This window comes from Mustela erminea, chromosome X (assembly GCF_009829155.1).
Source record: "Mustela erminea isolate mMusErm1 chromosome X, mMusErm1.Pri, whole genome shotgun sequence".
Lineage (NCBI taxonomy): Eukaryota > Metazoa > Chordata > Mammalia > Carnivora > Mustelidae > Mustela > Mustela erminea.
Genome location: NC_045635.1, coordinates 99,633,388 through 99,651,978, shown reverse-complemented (window position 1 = coordinate 99,651,978; position 18,591 = coordinate 99,633,388). Strand labels below are relative to the sequence as shown.

General features: G+C 44.6%; 1 protein-coding gene across 2 annotated transcripts; it reads left to right on the top strand.

Moving 5' to 3' along the window:
• The first annotated feature begins 2,085 nt into the window (after positions 1-2,085).
• On the top strand, positions 2,086-18,530 carry NKRF (NFKB repressing factor). 2 transcript variants are annotated; one of them, XM_032329575.1, is made up of 3 exons: positions 2,086-2,108; positions 14,363-14,493; positions 15,548-18,530. In XM_032329575.1, the coding sequence occupies exons 2-3, from the start codon at positions 14,379-14,381 to the stop codon at positions 17,503-17,505; spliced, it is 2,073 nt and encodes a 690-aa protein (XP_032185466.1). In that variant the 5' UTR covers positions 2,086-2,108; positions 14,363-14,378; the 3' UTR covers positions 17,506-18,530. The 2 variants fall into 2 exon arrangements, with proteins under 2 accessions (XP_032185466.1, XP_032185465.1); XM_032329574.1 differs by lacking the exon at positions 2,086-2,108 and adding an exon at positions 2,751-3,518.
• The last annotated feature ends 61 nt before the right edge of the window (positions 18,531-18,591 follow it).

Genomic DNA, 18,591 nt, shown 5'->3' with positions numbered 1-18,591 from the left:
GAGCCATAACTTGATCCCAGGACCCTGAGATTCATGACCTGAGCCAAAGGCAGAGGCCTAACTGACTGAGCCACCCAGGAGCCCCAGGTCTGCCTCCTTTGAACAGTCACTGACTCCTCCGTAGGAAAGGGCAGGGAAGGAAGCTCAGAGCTCTCCGTGTGTGCAGTGTAAAGATGGTGGCAAGAGCCTGTGTTAAAGCAGAGAAAGATGATGGAGGAGAGGAGGATGAATGACAACAGAAGTTTCTGGATCATTTTAGGATTGTGATGGCTGCCTTTATCATTGCTCCCTCCTACATCTCTCTTCACCTACTGTTCAGACAATTTATTTCTGCTTAGAGGTTTCAGACCATTTATTTCTGCTTAGAGGTCTCAGCTCCTGCTCACTGAGAAAATATCTGTGGCTTGTGAGAATGGAATGAGCTGAACGTAGGTTGGCTGAAGGATTTTTTTTTTCAGTGTCTTTTTTATTTTTTAAAAAATATTTTTTAATTTTTTATAAACATATAATATATTTTTATTCCCAGGGGTACAGGTCTGTGAATCGCCAGGTTTACACACTTCACAGCACTCACCAAAGCACATACCCTCCCCAATGTCCATAACCCTCCCTCTCCCAACCCCCCTCCCCCCAGCAACCCTCAGTTTGTTTTGTGAGATTAAGAGTCACTTATGGTTTGTGGCTGAAGGATTTTTTGATCAGATGGATTACCAGGGAAGGAAGGTCGTGGGGAATCGTGCAGATTTTGGTTCTGTTTTCTAGAGGATGGAACTGCTTTTTCCATAGTAAGAATTGCACATGAAATCCAGTTATGGCTGTCGCAGAGCAAATGGCCTCTAATATCAGTTTCACTGTCGTTCATTTTGTAATCCAAGTTCAAAACTCAGATTGTAGTTATTTGCTGCTCTATGATGGAAATGTTTTAATCCAAGCTGACAGGAAGTAGTTTTTATTTTTTCAACTCTTTTTCTAGTCATATGTGTATTGACTACAATGCTGATTTTGATCAAAGTTGGCAGTTTAGGCTGAAATTAATTCAGCTGTGAAATAACAAATTGGCTTAAAATGTAGGCTCTAAGAAAATGAATTTCACAAGGTTGGGACATTGGGAAGAGCCTTCCTTCCTTCCTTCCCTCCATGATTCATTTAATTCAACAAATATCTCTAGAGTGTCTACAGGAGCCAGGTGTAGGTGCTAAAAGCAAGATGAATGAGTTCCTTGTTCTTACGAAGTGCACATTCTTGGTGGGTGGGAAAAGTGAAACTTAAAAAAAAACCTCCCAAGTTGATACATACTGTGAAGCGGGGGGGGGGGGGGGGGGGGGGGGGGGGCAGGGGGCAGGGGGGAAGGGAAGAGAGGGAGGGGGAGAGGGAAGAGGAGGAGGAGGAGGAGGAGGAAGAACAACAACCCAGGGCAATGCAATAGCCAATGACTGGGGGAACACCCCGTAAGGAGTCAGGTGACAGAGATCTGATTTCAAGTTTTGCCAGTAATAGTCTCTACAGCTTTCAGCAAGTCAGTTCACTTCTCTAGCCTTATTTTTCTCACTTATACAAAGATGACTTGAGTATGATCTCTAAGCTTCCTTCCCAGTATCGAGTTCTCTGATTCAATGGTTTGCAGACCATTACTTCAATAAACATGAATGCTTACCATTGAGTCAAAGACAAAGCACACTTGGTGTAATGAGACAGACACTGGAAATAAATCATTATGAAACCGGGTGAAAACCACTGTTATCTTCTGCTCTTCTTAGTCCAATACACCCCTACACAGAAGATGGGTCATATAATGAGAAATATATCATTTAAAAAGTATGTCATCTAAAGAGGCAAGGAGGGCAATGGTTCAAAACCACTTCATCCCGTGGTCCTGCTGCCCCTGGGACCCTGAGTTTTATGCAGGACTATTTTTCCCCATCAAGATCGTAGTCAGTTCTAGGACAAACAACAGAGAAAACCCTGTTTCTTTTTCCTTTGTATTTCTACTATATCGAGCGTACAGTAGGTGCTGTATAAATTCCCGCTGAGAGATATTTGTTGATTACTTGAATATCGCAGGTTGGCGGCAGACAGAGACTGAAGAAACTGCCCGAGCAGATCCACAGGTGGAGTGATACGTTTGACGACCGAGTGAGTTAGCCATTTGCTGCTGTGCAGCTTTTAACCCTCTTCTTTGCGCTCGTTTTGTATTTTGTACGTTTTAAATTCATACATGACATACAGAATTATTTGCGATCAGATTAGTTGCGATCAGAACTGTGTAAAGATGGTGTCTGCATTTGTCAGCAGTTGGAATGGCATATGGATGATACAAGTGTCTAACTTGAGAAGTAGCGCTGTGGTAATTTTCTTTGCAATACAGTATTACATTTTCCTTATGTTTACACAATAAAATACAAAGTTAATAACACACCATGCAGAGGTTTTCAGGCTAGCCTCTGAAGAAAAGGCGCCTTGGAGAGCTGACATTAAAAAAAAAGAAAGTGTAAAATTCAAACCTACGCTCCCCGTCCCCGCCTACCCGCCCCCCCAAAAAAAGGGCACGGTCCCACTGTCGCACCGCTCATAAACCCAGGCAAAAGCCACCAGGGGAGCCGTTGTGCCAACAATCATCTGAGGGCGCCTTCCAGGGATTTGAGGGAATCATATTCCCGAACTCTAGAGAACCTTCCAAAATCCCCTTCCCAAAGTCCCCGCCCTCCGCTTGTCACCGTAGTGCGTCAAAGGCCCATCGTCACAGAAGGGAAAAATGGACCTCGCGCGAGATTCAGCTACGGGATTTCGAAGTTAGGGAACAGCCGCGGCGCACGCGCGCTGGCCTCACAACCTCGGGGCGGCACGCGGGTAGGTAGTCTAGAGCCCAGAGGAGGGGGAGCAGAGCGTGCTGGTGTTTCCCCCGTCCCCCGGTCACCGCGCAGTGCGTGGGTCTGCGGGTCGCTGGAGGTGCGGAGCAGCGGGCCGGGCCGGCCTCCCCGGCGCGCGTGTGACCGCGACGGGCGTCCTCCTGCGCCTCCACGAGTTGGAGGAGTGCCGCCGGCGTGCGCCCCGGCATCGGGACGTGAGCTCGTGCTCGCCTTTTCCTTTTTAACGGTCACCCCTCCGCAACGCACACACTCCAGTCCCCTGCGAGTTGGTCTTCGCGCCTCGGCGCGCCCCTCCTCACCCGACTCCTCCCACCGACCCCGTCCCCGTTCGTTCCTGGTGGGTAGCCGGCTTCATCCCTGGGGTCCCTGCTTGGGGGCGGAGAAGATGGCTGGCGGACGTCTGCTGCTGGGGGGCGACTTCCTGTCGCCGCCGCCGCTGCCCCCCCTCCCGCCGCCGCCGCTGCCGCCCCTCCCGCCGCCCCCGCCCGAGCCAGTGCTGGAGCAGTGGCGCTATAGCCACGAAAGTGACTGGCAGTGGGCTCTGCGGCGCAGCTTCATCTGTCGCCACCTGCACAGCTATCCCGGGGCTGCCCTGGACCAGCTCCTCGCGCTCTCCGCCGCCTGGACCAACCACGTTTTCCTGGGCTGCAGGTGAGGAGAGTGTGAGGGTCGGCTTAGGGACCCGGTAGGGGTCTCGGGGTTGGGATTCGGGACAGAGACGGGGGCAGGGTACGGACGGAGGCTTAGAGGCTAGAGATCTGGAGGTGCTGGAGGACACCAGAGGGTTCAGTACTGGTCTGGGGGATCGGCCGAGCGAGGTGGTGGAGGATGACATAAGAGCCAGAGGAAGGGTGCGGGGATCGCGGGAGCAGCTCCTCCAGGACGAGGGATGGAGATGAAGCAGCAGCTGGAAGGGGATTGTGGAGGGGTGGTCATTGTGGCGGTGGTTTTGGAAGGCGTGGGAAATGACGAAGAGCAGAATCTCGGACCTGCGTAGGACCTTGCAAGGATGCGGTATCTGCAGAGATACTCGACAGTAGGGGCTTCGAGGGTCTGCGGGCGGAGTGGGGGGGTGGGGTGGGGGACGAAGGGAACCCTGTTAGTCTCCTCCTGACCACTCCCTCTCTCCATCCCCATTAAATAAAATAGCACCAGCCCCCCCCCGGCGGGGTTTTACTGTCTTCTCCTGGGGAAGCGGTTTGTATGAGGTCTCTCAGCCGCAGGGTCCGCCTTGCTTGTGGATTTGCGCATAATGTGTCTGGACGCAAACAAAGAGATGGATATATTTTACTCTAAAAATGGATTGCTCTCCTTTTACCATAAATGTGATCAGGAGAATTAATATTTGGCCTCTGGGTGAGCCTTTAGGGGTGTGTGCGTGTGTGCGCGCGTGTGTACCCCCCCTTCCTAGAACCTGGTGCGCCTTCTGAACAGGCCTCTTTAAGAGCTCTTTGCAATTCAATGGATACTGCAGTATGGTTCCAGCGCATTTTTTTTTTTAAACGGACTACTTGGACCTCTGTCCTTCTGCACCCCCAAATCGGTCCTAGACTAATCATTCCTTTGAAAGACTAGACGCTTCTTTTTTTGGACACTCCTGCCTCACAGTTAATTTTTTATTAGGAAGGATGAGAAATTCTGGAAAATGATCAGATCAAATTCAGTCAGTTCAGTTCTAGGAATGACCATAGCAGATACAGAAAAATAGTATTGTCCACGTCTACCATTATTTCTTAAACACAGCATCTAGTGTATACTGTTTTCCTCTGATCACCAAAACTTATTTTTTCCTATTTTCTCTAGGTTAGTATAATTTCTGCCTCCAGAGACAATGATTATTTTACTGGAGGAACTGGTTGTAACTGGGGAAGCCTCAGTTATTAATTTGGATAAATCTAATTGACCTTCACTTAACAATATCGTTTTTTCAGTTGAAAAGTACCTTTATTCTATAATCATACATCTCCTTGATATCACAGAAGGCCATGGGAAATCTGAATCCTGAAAAAAAATTTACATGGGGGAGAATAGCTGTCCTTTGTGTTAATAATAAATCTTACCTTCCCACAAGAACGTAAGCTCTTTTGGGAAAGAGGTTTTTGCTCTCTTGTTCACACTTTATCCTCAGTGCCTAGAACAGTGTCTTCTGCACGATGGCCACTCAGTAAATATGTATGGGATAACAGATGAATATAGCTTTGTAATGTACAACATTTTATTTATGTATCTCTCTTAATACAACAACCTTGGGAATTAGGTGGTATCTCATTTTTACAGCTAAATCAACGGAGGACAAGAAGCTAAGTGACTTTTCCAAGGTCCCACAGTTGGGACTAGAACTCAGGTCTTCTAGTGCTCTTTCCACTGAGACACGGCTGCTGTATTTGGGAAGGATGGACCAGGAGTGAAAGCAAGTAACTGACACAAGCCACATCATTATTATATCTCAGGATTTCATTCCAAGAACAACAGCCCTTTATATAACCAGGGCATTAACCAGCACAGAGCAGGCCAATGGTAGTTGGTGTTAAAAGCTTAAGCATCCGGGACATTTTGTGTGTGTGTGCACTTGCCCAAGCACATCTGTGTGTAGGGTGGGTGTGTAACCAGATGAATGAACATATATATGTACACGGACATACACACATTCCATGTCACATTTTAGTTAGGTCAGTTCTGTCACTACAAGAATTGCCATAACATTATCAAATAGCTTAACTGAAGAATGTTTACATTGTATCTGATAGCATAGATACAGGAGAAGGGAAGGGGCAACAAAGACTTGGAAGCCAGGGACCACGTGCAGTGTTCCGTGTTAGTCAGGCTTCATCCAGCTGTCAGCTCGGGGGTGGGGGGAGGGTAAATCTACATTCCAATACTTCTTAAGGTTGATGTTGGCAGAGCTCATTTTCTGGTGTGTTCTTCTATGACAGAAGATTGTTCTCTCAAGGGAACTGCAGAATACATGGTGTAGCAGCCTATTCTAAATTTAACTGTTGCTTTGTGGTTCATCCCTTGACTTCGGGAACAGGTTGTAAACAGTAGCACCCCCACCCCGCCCAAATGAAGGGCTTTCTGTGTTCCCTTTTAGTTAGGGCCAAAATAACTCCTAGGTCAGGGGTATCTTTGAAAACTCCTTCATCATAAGACCAAGACAGGAGGCGCTCACACGTTCAGGGAGGCAAGCTGTGTTTCATTTCTTTTGGTGATAGCGGTGATTTTCATGGTACAAGCTTGACTATCTTGATTCTGCGGCAGTGGTTCTCAAACTTATGTGAGCATCACAGTCATCTGTTGGGCTTGTTGAAACACAGATTGCTGGGGCCCCCAGCCCAGGCTTTCTGATTCAGTAGGTCTGAAGCAGGACCCCTGAATCTGCGTTTTTAACAAGTTCCCAGGTGATACTGATGATCAGGTGATGCTGGTCCGGTGATTACACCATGAGAACCACTGCTTTATAGGATAAAATAAAGCAGTGCTTTTCCAGTCTGCTTTTTGATCATTTTCCCCCCTCATGGTCTAGGCAACCAGGAAGCTCAAATAGCTGAAATTCTTTCTCTTCACTGTTTGTCTGTTTCATAAAAGACAAAAAACAACCTGTCAAAAGATTTTTTTTCCTGCAAGCAATTTCTAAGATATGTCTTGTGGCAAATGAAAGGTTAATGCAGGTAGGTGGGGAGATGGGGTAACTGGACGGTGGGCATGAAGGAGGGCACGTGATGGAATGAGCACTGGGTGTTAGAGGCAACTGATGAATCACTACATTCTACCCCTGAAACAAACAAACAAAAAAAAGGTGCAGTCTTCTAAGCAACTGTATCTATAGCACTCACGTAATTTTTCCTAGGAATGTCTGGGAACCATACAATTTTTACTTAAAAACTGTAGATAATGTATCTATCCTCAGGTTTTCAATGGTTCTTCATCAATAGGATTAGAAGCAGAATCCTGGCCTATTGATTTTTGATGAGATATTTATAGGAAAAATGTATCTTACAATGAAACCAGGTTTGCTGCCTTGATTATTGTCTCTTCCTTGTTGCTATGAGACTGATTTTTGGAAGGCAGGTGCCAGTTGAGCTCATGTTGTGAACCTAACTTTGCACATAGGTGGCCTGCATCTAAAGAAATGGGAGTGGGGGCTTTCAAAAGATTTACCAATAATCTGACTGTGGATTATTCCCTTATGATGTTAAGAGTCTTATTAATAGTTTTGAATAAATAATTTTATACTCGGAAATTCTGATCTTTGTTTAGTTTTCAAACCTCAGCTGTTCTTCGGACCTAGAAGAACAGTTGAATAAATTTTTTAAAATTTGGGGAGCATTACTAAATATTTGTTAAATTTCAGGTGCATTGTAGATCATAAGTGTGCACCTGTCTTTTTCCAAGAATGTAAGATTCATGAAGTCACATGGCTTTGTCCATTATAACTCATCTTTATGTATGCCAGGCATGGTGGGACAGTTGAATAGCATCCTGATTTCCAAAAGCTTGGTACAAAATAAGCTATCTTTGAAAACCCTAAAGACCTGCTGAGGCTTTCTTGGTTTTGTTTTTTTAAGCATTTATGATCAAATGGGTAAATTAACAGACTTTTAAATATATAATATGCATGCATCTGAAAATTACTGTATTAGATTTGCCTTAATGATACTTTTCATCATGGTCTCTCCATAAGGTAAAATATTATATAGCCATTAAAACTCATGCGGTAATGACATAGAAAAAAAAAACCTATGATCTCATAAATTAAGAACACCCCCCCCACCCTACCAGAGTGCAGATCAACATAGATGATCTGTAGGAGACATGGAGGGGAGGCGGCGATATGGAAAGCATAGGGAAAGGAAAGAAAGTAAACTCCAGATGTTGATGAGGTTATCAGGGGTTGGGTTTGTAGGTGCTTTTCTTGGTGGGTTCTCTAAAATGTCTGGAGGAAAGGTGATCCTTCATTTTTTTAAAGATTTATTTGTTTATTTAAGAGAGAGGAGGAGTGGGGACAAAGAGAGAGAGAGAAGAGAGAGAAAATCCCAGGCTGACTCCATTCTGAGCACAGAGGCTGAGGCAGGGCTCAATCTTCCGACCCCGAGATCAGAGCCTCAGCTGAAATCAAGAGTCCGATGCTTAACCACTTAACCGACTCCACCACCCAGGCACCCCTTATAGCAGATTTCAAAGTAACGCCTTTATGGGCTCCTGGGTGGCGCAGTCAGTTAAGTGAACGACTCTTGATTTTAGCCCGTCCTCATCTGAGGGTCTTGAGATCCAGCCCTGCCTCAGCCTCTGTACTCAGAATGGAGTCAGTCTGGGATTTTCTCTCCCTCTCCCAGCTGGTGCACTCCCTCTCTTTCTCTAAAATAAACAGATCTTTTAAAAATAAGTAAATCTACTATGAAAAAATACATAATGGAAACTGGTGCTCGCTCTCTCTTTCTGTAAAGTAAATAAGCAGATCTTTTAAAAACAAGTAAATCTACTATGAAAAAATACATAATGGAAGCCAGTAATGAAAGTTTAACTGGCTTGGCTTATTTAAAATTTGTGGAACCACTTCTTTGTTCTTGGATAGCTATTCTCTGAAGAATTTTAGAAATGGGAATAAAGGGGCGCCTGGGTGGCTCAGTGGGTTAAGCCGCTGCCTTTGGCTCAGGTCATGATCTCAGGGTCCTGGGATCGAGCCCCACATCGGGCTCCTCCTCTCTCTCTGCCTGCCTCTCTGCCTACTTGTGATCTCTGTCTGTCAAATAAATAAATAAAATCTTTAAAAAAAAAAGAAAAGAAAAGAAATGGGAATAAAATAAAATAGGACCTAGTGGTCTTATTGAAGACTCTAGATTAATTTTTGCATTGTTCTCTGAATAGTCAAGAGTCAGATGCTAAATAGTCTTTTCCATTATTGTTGGAGCTGGTTGAGTTTCCTCAGTATTATGACTTCCTAATAAAGGACTGAGAAGCAGACTGTGTTCACAGCCTACGCAAAGGTTTATTTTTATAGCCCATGGGTGACATTGAATTTTGTGGCAGATGTAATGAATAGGGAACAGGAAGTAGGTATATAATCATTACTACTGCTGGAAGAAGCCTGAGAGAAAAGTGAATGGAATGAGCCCCAAATGCATCATTTGTGCAGGCTGTATGTCTGACATACGTGGCGTTTACAGTTGTATACCGTATTTGCGATCAGGCTGGAGTGGAAGTCTGGAGAATGTTAACTGGAACTCACGGTGAGTGGCTTAAGTGTAGTACAATTCAGGTAGCAAAAGTGGCATCACCAGTTCAACATTTATAGACTTTCATTTTCATAATCTTCTGTTTTCATCCTGTGCCTTGGAATTTGGACTCCCAAGTCTGAATGGAAGTGATACATAGAAAGCACAGTGTTTTAGGCTATACTTTTTTTTTCTTTTTTTTTGGCTATATAAGAAAAAATGAAAACAAAATTACTCTTGGCATTTAAATAGTGATGTTAGCAGCAGCAGTAGGAGCAATTATCAGTGGGAAGTGCGGGTTAAAACCGAGCTAGCTTGTGCTGATCTCCGTGAAGCCCACCATGTCCTGACTTCTCAGCTTTGCAGGGAAAGATGTATGGGTGTGGAACCGGTCGGGCCAAAAGTGGAAGATGTTACCCTCCTTCAGGTTCAGAACCTATTCATGTCAAGACTTGATAGTTAACTCATATTCAGAACTTTCTTCCCAAATGCCACCAGGCATCTCTTTTTTGATCATAGGTCAGTAAAGGCTCTCAATGGAGGAAGGGTGAGTAGGTCCCCACGATAACAAGGACTTCACTTGGGCGCCTGGGTGGCTCAGTGGGTTAAGCCGCTGCCTTCGGCTCAGGTCATGATCTCAGGGTCCTGGGATCGAGTCCCACTTCAGGCCCTGTGCTCAGCAGGGGGCCTGCTTCCCTCTCTCTCTCTCTCTCTCTCTCTCTCTCTGCCTGCCTCTCCGTCTACTTGTGATCTCTCTCTGTCAAATAAATAAATAAAATCTTCTAAAAAAAAAAACCAAAAACAAGGACTTCACTTGAGCCTCTATGTTTGTTTCTCTGCAGTTATAGGATATTCTTCTGTCAAGCAGCCAATCTACTTTATAAGGAAGCCTTTTAAATAATGTGTATCTTAAAGCTATTTATTGTGGGAAAAAATCAAACACAAACGTTAAAGAGTTTAGTGGACCTCCATGTCCCCTCAGTCAACTTCAGCAGTGTCAACAGTTTATGTCATGCCATCCTTCTCATGTCTTCGGTTGTGCCCCCAGTTTTTCTTGTGGGAGATAGTCTGGAGTATATTAAAGAAAATCTTGACATCATTTCCCCTGCGAATACTTCAGTATGTATCTGTCCTGGACAAGAGTTTTTATTTTTATTTTTTTTAATGGGAGGAAGGGCAGAGGGAGAGAAAGAGAATCTTAAGCAGGCCGCACTGAGCATTGAGCCCATCACCGGGCTCTGTCTCACAACCCTGAGACCTTGACCTGAGCCCAAATCAGGAGTCAGATGATTAACCAACACAGCCACCCAGGTGCCTCACAGATAAGAATTTTTACAAATAGAGTCCTGATAGGGGTGCCTGGGTGATCTCAGCTCAGAGCTCAGGTTTTGATCTCAGGGTTGTAGGTTCAACCCCCATGTTGGGCTCCATGCTGGGTCTGGAGCCTACTTTAAAAATAGGGTGCCTGGGTGGCTCAGTCGTTAAGCATCTACCTTTGGCTCGGGTCATGATCCCAGGGTCCTGGGATGGAGTCCTACATTGGGCTCCCTGCTCTGCGGGAAGCCTGCTTCTCCCTCTCCCACTTCCCCTGCTGTGTTCCATCTCTCACTGTGTCTCTCTCTGTCAAATAAAATATTTTAAAAACTAGAGTCATAATACCATTATTTACACTCAACAAAATTAACAGTAATTTCTTAAAACCCATGTTCAGTTTTCCCCGTTGTCTCAAGGTATATTTTTTTCAATTTTATTTTTAAGTAATCTCTTATACCCAGCGTGGGGCTCAAACTCAACAACTCTGAGGTCGAGAGTCACATGCTGTATGGACTGAGCCAGCCAACGCCCCTTATTTGTATTTTGGTTTGATTCATGATCCATACCAGGTCCATGCGTTGTATTTGGTTCATCTCTCTCCTTTAATCTATAACTGCATTCCCCTATCTGTTTATTTTCATGCTGTTGATTTGACAAAGAAACTGGATTGTTTCCTTCACTGGCTATGTTCTTACGGTGATGTTTAATATATTTCTGGGAGTGAAGGACTTGCTTAGGTTCAGGTTCAGTTATTTGAAGGACAATACTTTATAGATAGTGCGTTATATTTCCTGTCATATCATATAAGGGACACATGTCTGCTTGTCTCATTTTTTAGTGATATTAAGATTATAAAGTTCCCATCAACTTTTAAATTTTTATTTTATTTCTTTAAAAGATTTTATTTATTGGGGCGCCTGGGTGGCTCAGTGGGTTAAAGCCTCTGCCTTTCACTTGGTCATGATCCCAGGGTCCTGGGATCGAGCCCCGCATCAGGCTCTGTGCTCAGCAGGAAGCCTGCTTCCCTTCCTCTCTCTGCCTACCTGTGATCTCTGTCTGTCAAATAAATAAAATAAAATTTAATAAAAAAATAAAAGATTTTATTTATTTATTTGACACAGACAGATCAGAAGTAGGCAGAGAGGGAGAAACAGGGTCCCCACTGAGCAGAGAGCCCAATGCAGGGCTCGATCCTAGGACCCCGAGACCATGAACTGAGCCGAAGGCAGAGGCTTAACCCTCTGAGCCACCTAGGTGCCCCCCATCAACTTTTTTTAATCAGAATTTTTATTGAGATAATTATAGATTCACATGCAGTTTTAGGAAATAATACAAAAAGAAGCCCTCCATTCTTTACCCAGTTCCCCCAATGATAATGTTTTGTAGAATTATTGTGTAATATCAAAACTATGACAGTGATATTGTTAACAATCCACTGATTTTATTCAGTCTCCCAGTTTTACTAGTACTCGTGTGTGTGTGTGTGTGTGTGTATGTGTGTGTGTGTGTGTGTATGCACGCATGCATGTGTGTTTGGTTGAAACAATATTGCATGTGGAGATTGGTGTATCCACTGCCACAGTCAAGATATTGAATAGTTCCAGTACTACAAGGGTCCCTCACATCACGCTTTTATAACCACATCCGGGGCGCCTGGGTGGCCCAGTCAGTTAAGCATCTGCCTCTGGCTCAGGTCATGATCCCAGGGTCCTGTGATCAAGCTCTGCATCAGGGTCCTTGCTCAACAGGGATCCTGCTTCTCTCTCTGCTACCACTCCCTGCTGTGTGCACGTGCTCTCTCTCTCTCTGACAGATAAATAAAATCTTTAAAAACAAACAAATCACATCCGTTTCCTTCCCACTCACCATGGTATTGTGTGTATCAGTAGTTGACTCCTTCGTCTTGCTGAGTAGTGTTCTGAGGGGTGTGTGTACCAGTTTGACCATCTGCCTGTTGACGGACTTCTGAGCGGATTGCAGTTTTTGGCAGTTACAAATAAAACTGCTGTGAGCATTCATGTACAGGTTTTTGTGTGAATGTAAGTTTTGATTTCTCTGAGATAAATGGCCCCAAAAAAGGGGTCATTGCTAGGTCATGTGGTAATTGCATGTTTAATTTTATAAGACGCTTCCAAGTTGTTTTCCTGAGTGGCCATACGATTCTACATTCCCTCCAGCAGTTGATGAATGGTCCAGTTCCTCTGTGGGCCTTGCCAGCATTTGATGTTGTCGCTCTTTTTTACTTTAGCCATTCTGAGGGTGCATAGTGGTACCTCATTGTGATTTTAAATTACATCTCTCTCTGGTTAATGATGTTGACCATCTTTTCATGTGCTTATTTGCAATATATGTGTCGTCTTTGGTTAAATGTTCTGTTCATGTCTTTTTGTTCATACACACACACACACACATTGTTGCATTTTGAGAGATTGTTATACTGGATACTAGTTTTTGTGGGGGTTTGGGGGGGGGGGGTCAGGTGTTTGGTTTGTAAATAACTCTCCCAGTCTGTAGCTTGTCTTTTGTCCTCTCACAGGGACTTTGAGAGCAAAAGTTTTTAATTTTGATGAAGTCCATTTTATCAGTTTTTCCTTTTATGGATCTTGCTTTTGGTGTCAAGTATGAGAACTGTTGGCCTAGCCCTAGATTCTGAAGATTTTCTCCTATTTTTTAAGATTTTATTTATTTATTTATTTGACAGAGGTCAAAGTAGGCAGAGAGGCAGGCAGAGAGAGGGGGGATGCAGGCTCCCCGCAGAGCAGAGAGCCCGATGTGGGGCTCGATCCCAGGACCCTGAGATCATGACATGAGCCAAAGGCAGAGGCTTTAACCCACTGAGCCACCCAGGCGCTCTATTTTTTTTTTAATAATTAGTTTTACATTTTACATTTAAGTCCGTGACACATTTTCAGTGAATTTTGGGATGAGAAGTGAGGTTGGGGTTCGTTGCCCAATTACTCCAGCACCATTTACTGAAAAGCATGGCCACCTCTACTGAGTTGCTTTTGCGACTTGAACATGTTCCTGGGGGTCTCTTTCTGGGTTCTTCCCCATCAGCTTTTCACCTCATAGGCCTAGCAGCCATCGATGATGATTATTTTATGATGGGTTGCAGAATGGCAGTAGTCTATTGTTCCTGCAGTTACTAGCTGGAATGCTTCCATAAAAGAGATTTTTCTCATTGACTCTTAGTTACTCTGATGTACAATTTGTACAGAAAAATACCAGATAAATGCTTGCTTTCTTCCTTTAATATTACCTGTTTGGGGAGTAATGACTTGATTCCCTGCCATCTTCCAAAGGTGACCAGTAATGAGTTTGTAAGTATCATTGTAAACTAACAGATTGTTAGTGTATTTGTTGTGTCTGAATCCACTGCAGGTCGTTATTCTCACTGCTACTCTGGTTGGCTCACTTTGCCGGTAGGAATGTGTTCACATTGGCTTTTGAGTCCATTTGACACAACTCCTGAGGCCTTTCACAGCTTCCTTGTTTCCAGGCACAGGAATATCTCCCAGGTTCATCTTGTACATTTCCTCCCCCAGATTTGGAATCAGCCATTTCTGTAAGGACCCTGATTCTCTTTTTTATGGGAAATGGTAAAGACCGCAGTCTGGATGTCAACATCCCAGCCACTCTTAGTACCTGAGTACCTCTGTAAACACACAGATGCAGTTATTTACACAGGATATACATATATGATAGAAGTCATGAGTTGATATGGATGCTTCTAATTCAAATTAAAAGATCTTCCTTTAAATGTCTTGCTTTTATGTTCCTATGTCTTCTAATGACAGTAAGATAGGTAAATTTTGATAGGTAAATATTATAGGGCACATTCTTCAGTTTTAGAGCTAAGATAATCTGTTGACATAGTCCTATGGGAGCAATTACAAGATGAGCTCATGTAGAAGCTTTTTAAAAACTGCATTCGTACCTGTTTTAACTGTAGATTCTATTAATTAATAGGTACAGCCCACGCCTCATGGAAAAAATTCTCCAAATGGCTGAAGGTATTGATATTGGGGAGATGCCTTCATATGATCTGATGCTGTCCAAACCTTCCAAAGGTCAAAAACGTCACCTCTCAGCATGTGACGGTGAGTATACTTGTTTCTGGAAGGTGGGGTTTGAAGAAACAACATGGCTTTTTAAAAAAATGGTATGAGTGTGGTATATGGTCTTCAGTAACATTGGGAACATTGGATCTTACACAAATGTGAAAGAGTTTTAACTTAGTTATGTACAGTTTTGTGTTGAGGATGCTGAAAGGAACTGAAAACTAAGAATATGGATTCAAACGATAATGCTATCTGTAAAGTCCATGCCATGGAACCTCCCTCTAAGCAGAACAACCTTATACTCTGATCCTTTGAACATCTAAGTAACTAAATGCTCTTGGAGGGGTCCAAGACAGACCAGCTTTCTACTGAGCAGTGGTGTTGGAAGGAAGCTCCAGTGTCTGGTCTAGCCTCAACAGAGAGTCCTTCCACAGCGTTCAATTCGCTGTCCCCCATAAATCACGGGTCTCCAGCTGCTGTTGGTTCTAGAAATAAAATAGACCAAACTACCCTTTTGTGCAGAATGGGTCAGAACTAAGATTTTGAAGCTGAAAACCTTTGGGATCTTTTGATTATTATTTTTTATTTGATTTTTAGCCACAACCACATAAAGAACTGTGACAGAGTTACGTCTGCTGCCAAAGAGAGAGGCTGTGTACACGCCTCGGCCGTCACCTCTTTTGCGCTAGAGCCGTCTCTTCTGTTCGCAGTTTTTTATGAAGGGCGCTCTCCAGCACAGGTGGGGTGAGATTATCCTGGAACAACCTGTTAGCCAGTACACTTCACCTGTGCTTTACCTTGTTAGATACAGAAGCACCTACCAGTCACATGTGGTGGTGACCTGCATACCTGATTCGGTGGCATATTTTCTGTCAACTTTCTTCCCTTACACGTGGGACAGGCAACATCCCTTCTGCCAGAATCCTACGTTGGTATTTGAGTCCCTTCCCCTAAATACCCTGAAGTTTTTGTGATGGGAAGTGTCTTGTACCAACAGTGCAATTTGCAAATGACACAGTTGGTACTGTCTTGCTGTTTGCTTCTTTTGAAATACTTCCTTTTTAATGAATTATAAATTTCACTCGTTCTATAGGTCAAAATCCTCCTAAAAAGCAAGCCGGTTCCAAATTGCATGCGAGACCTCGTTTTGAGCCTGTGCATTTTGTAGCTAGTAGTTCAAAGGATGAGAGACAGGAAGATCCCTATGGCCCTCAAACAAAAGAGGTAAATGAACAAACACATTTTGCTGGCATGCCAAGAGACATCTACCAAGATTATACTCAAGACTCTTTCAGTGTGCAAGACGGGAATTCTCAGTATTGTGATTCATCAGGATTTATTTTCACAAAAGAGCAGCCCGTAACAGCCAACATGTATTTTGACAGCGGGAACCCCGCCCCAAGCAGCACGTCGCAGCCGGCAAACCCTCAGTCGGGCCCTGAGCCTTCCCCGTCACAGACATTTCCTGAGTCAGTGGTAGCCGAGAAGCAGTACTTTATTGAAAAATTGACAGCGACTATCTGGAAGAACCTTTCGAACCCGGAGATGACTTCTGGCTCTGATAAAATCAATTACACCTATATGTTAACTCGGTGTATTCAGGCATGTAAGACGAATCCCGAGTACATATATGCTCCTTTAAAAGAGATCCCTCCTGCTGACATCCCCAAAAATAAAAAACTTCTAACAGACGGTTATGCGTGTGAAGTCAGATGCCAAAATATCTACTTAACCACGGGTTACGCCGGCAGCAAGAATGGGTCCAGGGATCGAGCTACTGAGCTAGCTGTGAAACTCCTACAGAAGCGTATTGAAGTTCGAGTCGTCCGGCGGAAGTTCAAGCACACCGTCGGGGAGGACCTTGTGGTGTGTCAGGTTGGCATGCCCACCCACGACTTTCCTCCGGCCCTGAAGCCGCCGGAGGAGCTGGTGGTGCTCGCTAAAGATGCCTCCGGGCAGCCGATTTTTAACGCTTCCGCCAAACACTGGACCAATTTTGTCCTTACCGAAAACGCAAACGACGCGATCGGCATCCTCAACAATTCCGCCTCGTACAACAAGATGTCAGTCGAGTACAAGTATGAGATGATGCCAAACCGCACGTGGCGTTGCCGTGTGTTTCTGCAAGACCACTGCTTAGCTGAAGGTTACGGAACCAAAAAAACAAGTAAACACGCGGCTGCTGATGAGGCCTTGAAAATCCTCCAGAAAACACAGCCCACCTACCCCTCGGTCAAAAGTTCACAGTGCCAGACAGGCTCTTCACCCAGGGGATCTGGAAAGAAGAAAGATATAAAGGATCTGGTAGTTTACGAGAATTCTTCAAATCCAGTGTGCACCCTGAACGACACGGCCCAGTTCAACCGCATGACGGTCGAGTACGTCTACGAAAGAATGACCGGCCTCCGGTGGAAATGCAAGGTGATCCTCGAGAGTGAAGTGATCGCAGAAGCCGTCGGGGTGAAGAAAACAGTCAAATATGAAGCCGCCGGGGAGGCTGTGAAAACTCTTAAGAAGACCCAGCCGACCGTCATCAACAATTTGAAGAAGGGGGCTATCGAAGATGTGATTTCCAGAAATGAAATCCAGGGCCGCTCAGCGGAGGAGGCTTACAAACAACAGATCAAAGAAGACAACATAGGAAACCAGCTGCTGAGAAAGATGGGCTGGACGGGCGGTGGTTTAGGTAAATCTGGCGAGGGCATTCGGGAACCCATCTCTGTCAAAGAGCAGCATAAGCGAGAAGGGCTCGGTCTTGACGTGGAGAGGGTGAACAAAATCGCCAAGAGAGATATTGAGCAGATCATCCGCAACTACGCCCGCTCCGAGAGCCACACGGATTTGACTTTCTCCACGGAGCTGACTAACGACGAGCGGAAGCAGATACACCAGATTGCCCAGAAGTACGGCCTTAAGAGTAAGTCGCATGGGGTCGGCCACGATAGGTACCTGGTGGTAGGAAGAAAAAGACGGAAGGAAGACCTACTAGATCAGCTCAAACAGGAAGGCCAAGTGGGGCATTACGAGCTCGTGATGCCTCAAGCCAATTGAGCTCTTAACTAATTTATTTTGTAAACACCCAAGGAGGCAGATTTGTGAATTAAAGAAATGCCACATGTCCTGGTTGCAGAGTACATTCATTCTTAAGATGTTTCACCTTGTTCATTTCCTATAGTGCTCTATTAGCTATCGGAACCTGAAGAATTATGTCCGCCCGTATTAGCTTGGGTCCCGCAGATGATATTGTGCAGTTACTGTTTGTGTCTTTCATATTGCTGTGTCCCTCCGATTTTAGTAGTTTGTACAAAGCAAGAACACGTATCGCAGTGGAATTTCACCCCAAGAAGGAAATTCCCATTTCAAAGGGCATAGCACAGCAGCCTGCAACAGTAGTGACATTGACCGCGATGACGGTCAAACTCCAGTCTGAACTTCAGACTTCCTGAAGACGCCGGGTCGTTTTGTATTACTATTTTCATCTTTGTGTGAAGCCAGTTCAAGAATGTTTAACGGTAAATTGTGCTGTACGTGTAAATGTCGTTCCCGACTAAATGATGTAAAACTTTCTTAAAGTAATTTTAGTGTTCATTTATTTATAACTTCTACCATGTGGTTTCCGGAATATTGGAAGTGATTTACTGTTACCTTGTGGTATATGAATTTTAACAAATCCTAGTCTTCATGCCGAGAGAGCACTACTTGAGAGAGCCGTTGAGAAGTTTCACAAACTTTGACCCAACCCGAAGGAAGGAAGCTGGAGCTGTTTGTCCTTGGGGCCTCGCAGCGGGCCTCGCAGCAACTCCGCGTTATAGCCGTCCTGCCGCCCGGGCGTGTGGCACAGCCCGGGTGGCCGCGGCCGTGGCAGGACCGGGTGAAAGACCGCAGACACATTGGTGCTTGGACGAAAAGGTCAGTCGGCCGGTCCCTCTCTCACACAGCTTATTAAGCCCCGAAAGCCAACTTTGTAACATATTTAAAACTGCTATTTTCGCTTATTTCTGGAATGTAAAAAAAAAATGTATAAAAAAGAACTAGTGTATGCTTCCTGAATAAAAAGGAGCTGATGTTGATCAAAATGGCAGCGTGCTTATTTTGGGCAGCAGCCTAGGAGCCACACTTTGGGTTATCAGGAGACAG